The sequence below is a fragment of the Tachysurus vachellii genome, chromosome 10 (assembly GCF_030014155.1).
Source record: "Tachysurus vachellii isolate PV-2020 chromosome 10, HZAU_Pvac_v1, whole genome shotgun sequence".
Lineage (NCBI taxonomy): Eukaryota > Metazoa > Chordata > Actinopteri > Siluriformes > Bagridae > Tachysurus > Tachysurus vachellii.
Genome location: NC_083469.1, coordinates 1372501 through 1380000, shown reverse-complemented (window position 1 = coordinate 1380000; position 7500 = coordinate 1372501). Strand labels below are relative to the sequence as shown.

Here is a 7500-nt window from a genome sequence, read left to right as displayed (position 1 = left end):
TCTACATATGAACACAATTCATCCTCTGTAAATGATCCATAATGCAGCTGTGTGACTTGTCTTCAACCTGCCTAAGTTCTCCACACCACCACACTACTGTGTTCCTCCACTGGCTCCTGTAGCTGAACACATCAGATATAAACCTCAAAGCCCTCATCACTCCTCACACTGCACCTTGTACCCTCAGATCTACAGCACTGCTCCACTGGTCCCACCATCTCTCAGGGTAAGAGGGAAGTATACAATAAGACTCTTTTCTGTTCTGCACCGAGGTGGTGGGATGAACTTCCCCTAGAGGTCCGAACAGCTGAGTCACTGGATATCTTCAAGTGAAGACCTTCATCTTCATGAAATGCTTAAACTAGCACTTTAGCTGTTTGTTGTATTTGTGTATTTAAAATAAAATAAAAACATTTAAAAAACCCTTAACATGGTTTTAGGTTGATGGTATCTTAAGTGTGTACCCTAGTGAACCAGTGTTAACGTATTAATCGATAGAGATTTAAAAGCACAGTTGTACGTCGCTCTGAATAAGGACGTCTGCCAGATGCTGTAAATGTAAATGATTTGCAGCTGCAATTGTCAGAGCTGATGCTATAAATAATGAATGTACACCTTGTGTGAACCAAGTCTGTTACACACTGGTGTTGTCTGTCTGTCTGTCTGTGTGTGTGTGTGTGTGTGTGTGTGTGTGTGTGTGTGTGTGTGAGTGAGTGAGTGAGTGAGTGAGTGAGTGAGACCTGTCGGAACATCTTCCGTGTCCTTCACACCGCTGACGGAGCCTGAGATCATGTTCACATGTTGGGTTTGTTGGCTTAGATACTCCTGAAAGTCCTTGACGAAATCCAGCGTCTCCGGTTTCTCCTCGCCCATTGGGAAGACCAGAGCTGGTTCCTGTTTTCTCTCTCACACAAAAAGACACACAGACTTATCGAAGAAGCCGTTCATATTTTTCTTTTGCCTATATAAAAATTTATAGTGCTTCTTAAAGTATAAAAATGATTAATTATTAATAAAATATCCACTTAAAAAGCTCATCAAATAAGAAAGAAAGAAAGAAAGAAAGAAAGAAAGAGCAAGTGATAGACGTGAAAGAGAAAAACGTGAGAGAGAAAAACGTGCACAAATTTGGTGTAAATGAAGGTAAAGTTGCGACAGTTTTTACGACAATAAACAACGTTGCCGTGTGGTTCATTTCTAATCATTTAAAATGTTTTAATTATAATTAACTAGCATTTATAGATCGTTATTAGTAGCTATAATCAACTCGCTAGTTATAACTCAGGTATCAGGTGTTATTACTGTGATGCAGCTTCAGTTTGTTTAGTTACCGTATTCCTAAACAAACACCACCCCTTAGCGCTAGGATTGGCCGGATTGTTCCGTCTCCTGCGCTACGATTGGTTAATAGATCTATCCATAAACGAATCTATCCAACCAGAGTCGATGGGCGGGAGAAGAAGCTGTAAGCCCGTTAGCTAGCATGTAGCTAAGTGAACTGTGTGACGTTTATGTCTCGGTTTAGTTTCACTTACTGGTTCAGACAGACGAGTCTCTGTGAAGAAGAAGTTAAACACTCAACCCACGAGAGACCGAGTTAAACAGATATCCGAGTACATTGCTAAATATCTCCCCATGTCTGTTGATGCTAATCTCGCTAACTAAACACTTAGCTAATAATAACAGTGACAGCTGTGTGAGTCCGCTCCTGGTGTTCCCTCGGCACGTGTTAACCGTGACATGGAGGCGATGAACGTTGTGTTTGTGTGTCTGAGGACCTGCACAAGCCTGCTAGCTAACAGCTAAAGTGTGTGTGTGTGTGTGACCCAAAACAAAAGGGACTCTTCACAGGAAGTGCATAACGCGAGTGCATCGGTAAATGTCTTCCGGCTGTCCTGCTCCTGCTGACGTTTGGTTCCCGTGTTACTTTAGAGCAGGGATCTTGTCCATACGTGTGATGTTTAATGTCCACAGACTGAGCTTTAAATCTGCTGCTGTTATTAGATGCCTCCTTTGAGTCACTTCCTGAAATTCTGCCCTGCTGTGGCCAAAAGTAAGTGCCCCCCTGACCATCACACTCGTGTTTGTTCCCACACACTCAGCTGTACAGAACGTGTGTGTGTGTGTGTGTGTGTGTGGATATGTATGTATGTGTGTGTGGGTGGATATGTATGTGTGCGTGGATATGTTTGTATGTGTGTGTGTGTGTGTGTGTGTGTGTGTGTGTGTTTGTGTTTGTGTGTTTTCCTTCAGTAGAACTGAGTCCAAACCCTTCTCCATCATGACTGACAATGTCTCTGTGCACAAAGCAGCTCTATGAAGACATGGTGTGGAGGTGAAGGTTGGAGTGAAGAACTCGATTGTCCTGCACTGAGCCCCGATTCTGACTCAACACTACTGAACACACAAATCCCTCGGTCACAATACATCTAGTGAAACGTGGAGCTTATACAAACTTATATTTATATACTGTATGCCAACATTTCAGCAGAAGATCCTTTTTTTTTTTTTTTTTTACTTATTTTTGCATGTATCTCTTTATTTTGACTTGATATCACACACACACACACACACACACACACACACACACACACACACACACACATACACACACACAGACACAGAGAATAAAGATGATCAGATATAAAATGTGTCTTATGTGTTCTATCTTTAATGGAAAGTAATATCATTTTTACTTTATTTAAAAATGTTTATATAAACAAATTTATAACACCAGAGTCCTATATATATATATATGAGAGAGAGAGAGAGAGAAATTGGTGATCTAAAATAAAATGCACTCTATTATTACTTTATGAAACGGTAAATTGTGGCTGAAAGCTGTGTAAACAGTTCACGCTCAGATGCCAGGAGCAGTTTGATGAGCACTTGAAATGAATCGTGTGACACGAACTAGCCGGATTGACTCATGTATGTTTGATGATGTTGAATATTTCATCAGTGGGGAAGTGAGCTGATGATCACGTTACCCCATTTGTGTCAGAGTTTTAGGAACAGCATTGAGTAGAGTGTGACAAACGAGCGGTTACTCCAAGAGCTCAGGATCTCCTGCAATGTAATGAGAGTCTCAGTGTAACTCACACACCACGCTCAAATAACTGTACTGCTGCACACTATAACATCTCCAAGCTGCATCTGTCCACCTTCACACTGCTGCCTGCTGCTTCACAAATTCAATTATTCACATTCAAGACAATTCCTGAAATCCTGCCCTGCTACACTATACAGTTAAACGCATGTCACCATCACACTAGTATGTGTTTGTTACCACAATCTCTGAGTCACACAGTTGGACAGAAAGTTTCCTTCAGTAGAACTAAGAGTCCAAACCGTGTTCCATCATGACAATGTCCCTGTGCACTGAACTCGAGTGTCCTGCACTGAGCCCTGACTTTGGGCCTGGAGTCTCCTCATCATCCTGATCATCAGTGTCTGATCTCACTAATGCATTTACATTTACAGCATTTGGCAGACACCCTTATCCAGAGCGACGTACAATACTGACTGATGTAGCTACATCATGTAGATCATAATCCTCTTGTAGCTGTAGCTCTTAATGATCCAACATCTAGTGGAGAACCTTCACAGAAGAGCAAAGCGGAGCTGATTAGAACAGCAGAGGAAACGATCTGAAACCAGACGTTTAACACACACTTATGAGAGTGAGGGTCAGGGGGGCAAATACTTTTGGTTAAATTGTTTTTCATGTCAATAATGCAAATAATAATCAAGAAATAAAAACACCTGCCCAACATGTGAAGAATCAATAAAAAATAATGAATATTATAATATAATAATATAATATAATAATATTATAAAAAGCTTTATTTTTTTTAAAGAAGGTAAAAATAAATTTTTTTTTTTTTAAATGATCATTAAAAACAATTAGTAATAATAATGACAATATTATAAAAATATGGGAGTAATAAACAATTTTTTTAAAGAATTTTGTTGAACAATTATTCATCTGGGAAAAAAACTAAATAAATGAATTAATCATATTTTTTTGTTACAGGAAAATCTAACAGATGAAGTCTAAATGCGATCGTCTGCATGTGAAGGTTGAGTTTTGTTACATCAGTTCATTAAAAACACAAAGCCAGTTATAAATGAAGAGGGACATTTAATTGATAAATAAAAAGTCAGATTATTACTTAGATTCATTAATGTTCTACGTTTTGTTATTGTATTGTTATTTTGTCCAAACTTTTAATTGATTTACTAATAAGTTAAAAAATATATTATTTGTAACATTTCTTATTTATATATTATCAATATTTCTCAAAGAACTTTAAATGGAAATGACCTAGGACTCTCTGGGTTTTCATCAGGAGGAATGTTCATGGTTTTAATAAAGATACAACAACAACAACAACAACAACAACAACAACAACAACAGTTTTTTGTTTTGTGACACCACTTACAGCTTCCTACACAGAATTTATCCTTCATGTCGTAAACAGTTAGTAACTCTAGATTACAGTTCTACAATTTTAGTTATTAAAATAATCAGGAGTGTTAATAAAATGAACTTCTTGTGTTTTTTAAGCTAAATCTTTGACGTGAATGAATTAGTAGATGTTCAGTTGAGAGTGAATCCAGATTTAAGCTTCTAGTTTCAAAAAAGGAAAAAGAAAATGGTTTGAATCTCAAACAGATGAAAGAAATCAGTTCTGTTTGTCGCCACTAGATGGCAGATGAACTCAAGCTTTAAGCAGAAAAATACTTTTTTGTATAAAACGTTAAATAAAGTGCCTTAAAACATTTAAAATGAATAAAACACACTTATAATAATCGTAATAATATAAAATAAAATAGTATAAAAGTGTTAGATATAATAAGCAGTTGTAATGACAATAGGAATATTATATTATTCATTCATCTTCACTGGGAGCCTGTGCCTATCTCAGGCGTCATCGGGCATCAAGGCAGGATACACCCTGGACGGAGTGCCAACCCATCGCAGGGCACACACACACACACTCATTCACACACGCACTCACACACTACAGACAATTTTTCCAGAGATGCCAATCAACCTACCATGCATGTCTTTGGACCGGGGGAGGAAACCGGAGTACCCGGAGGAAACCCCCGAGGCGCGGGGAGAACATGCAAACTCCACACACACAAGGCGGAGCCGGGAATCGAACCCCCAACCCTGGAGGTGTGAGACGAACGTGCTAACCACTAAGCCACCGTGCCCCAATATTATATTATATTATATTATATTATATTATATTATATTATATTATATTATATTATATTATATTATATTATATTATATTATATTATTAGCATCTTTAGGTCATACTATATTATTTTGTGTTGAGTTCTGTTCTATTTTTTGTCGTGTTTCAGTTTCATTGGAAGGGATAAATGGAGGTGTGACAGTTGACCTCCGACCCCTGGAGCAGTCTATTAGCGCGCTCCCTAATGGCCTGTCAACACTAATGTTAGTTTATAGCAATTTAATTATGCTCAGGTTTCCTGCAGAGCCACTTCCCTTTAAATAATTCAGACATAGCGACAATAAATCTGTCGGCTCAAAAGAAAAGAAAAGGAAAGGAAAGATTCAAAGCCTTTTCAAGTGGAGCTGTGAATATTTTTTTAGATAGACAGATAGACAGACAGAGAGACAGACAGACAGACAGACAGATAGATAGATAGATAGATAGATAGATAGATAGATAGATAGATAGATAGATAGATAGATAGATAGATATAGAATACTACTAATACTACTACTAAAAATATTTACGCACACATTTGTGAAGCATCGAATCTCCCAGCGGGAGGAAATCTAGTATTAAATGTGGAAACTGTCGCTCAGATCTCAAAAAAAGTCACAAAAACAAGCAAAAGAATTTTTTTAATCACTTAATTATTTATTAAGTGATTAAGTTAAATAAATTAAGTGATTAAATAAATTAAGTGATTAAATAAAATTATTTATTAAGACAAATGGAAAATAATAAATATAGATGATTAGTCTTACAAAGAGATAAAACAACAGATCAGTTTGTAAATTAAACACAATATCGAATATAACTGTAATGATGATGATGATGATGATGATGATGATGATGATGATGATGATGATGATGATGAAAATGTTTTTGTTGGGGGTTTTTTCGCGCCATTAATACTGATTCTTTCCATCGTTACAAAACCACTGAGGTATCGAGTTTTTTGTCACAAAGTCAGGCTAAGATGCAAGTTTATGACGGTTTCAACATCATTTCTTTACAATTCTTTTTTTGTTGGTAGCTATAAGTGCAACCGTAAAAACGGATGAAATGTGTGTCTAATTATTATGATTTAAAATAAAGTAAAAGTGCCAAACAGGACAATTTGAGCACATAATCAATCAACCAATCAATCAATCAATCAATCAATAAACAAACAAAGAGTTAATTTTTATTTAGAATTCAAAGGGCATCAGTGGAAAAATGTTTCTGCTGTTTAAAATTACGGTTATTTCATTATGATTTTTATTTAGACATAAAATATAGAACCGTTATTAAGACCTACTATTAAATTACTATTACATTTTATTTCTGAGAATTTGTCTGAGCTGAAGTTTTATTTGTTGCAGCCCGACACATTCACTTATTCTATTTATTTCCATTATACTGATGGTATGATGTAATTTATTTACTGGTTTTATGAGAAAGTAAACATCCTATAAATCGGTTCTTTGTTCTTTATTCTTGTTGTTCTTTGATTCTCTAGTCGCGTTATTCCTTGACGATAAAACTTCATCTTTATCAGTGTGCTCATGCTATGTTTATTTATTAATAACACTATTTATAACACGATTTTTCTCCATCCCTTCCTCCATCACTTCCTCCATCACTTCCTCTTCTTATTCGGTTTTCGTTTTTTCCCTCCTTCGCTTAGTTACTCTTTTCTACTTCTTTTCCTTTCTCTATAATCCCCTATTCTTTTCCTCTACTATCCTTTTTCTTCATCTTCCTCTTTCCGCATCTTCCACGTTTCTCTCTTTATTTTGTCCGACTTTTTATTCTCTCTCTTTCTCCTTTCTTCCTCTTTCCTCTTTCTCTCCTTGTCTCATTTTCTCCGTCTTTTAATTACTCCATTTCAGAACTTATTCACGCAGCTCTAATGCTTTTTAATTTAGTTCCTAATTAAATATTTGTTTGTTTGTTTGTGTATGTGGTCCTGAATAAACAATACACTTCCCAACAATAGCATTTACATTTTAGAAATAAAATGAACAAACAGAGAAACATTATAAACGAAAATGTAAAATAAATTGTAAATAATTGAATGTAATATTGTGTGTGTGTGTGTGTGTGTGTGTGTGTGTGTGTGTGTGTGTGTGTGTGTGTGTGTGTGCTTAATGCAGTTCTGTTCTCGCTTTAATTCCCTTTTAAGCGCTTTTCACTGAGCTCCTGATTTATGCGCCGCTTTTGTGGTTTTATTAGCGGCCCGAAACCATTCATTCCTCTGGCG

General features: G+C 36.5%; 1 protein-coding gene across 3 annotated transcripts in view; it reads right to left on the bottom strand.

Moving 5' to 3' along the window:
• ikzf5 (IKAROS family zinc finger 5) overlaps nucleotides 1–1883 on the bottom strand; it is an 11035-nt gene extending 9152 nt beyond the window's left edge. For 2 of the 3 annotated variants that reach the window (XR_009649079.1, XM_060878921.1), the window contains exons 1-2: nucleotides 1536–1883; nucleotides 741–905 (exon numbers count right to left, since the gene is read on the bottom strand). Coding sequence is in view for 2 of the 3 variants with exons in the window: in XM_060878921.1 (XP_060734904.1) it covers nucleotides 741–873 (133 nt within the window). In the remaining variant the exon portion in view is untranslated. The remainder of the gene's footprint in view (nucleotides 1–740; nucleotides 906–1535) is intronic. The other variant, XM_060878922.1, reaches the window with a different exon arrangement.
• Nucleotides 1884–7500: the final 5617 nt, after the last annotated feature.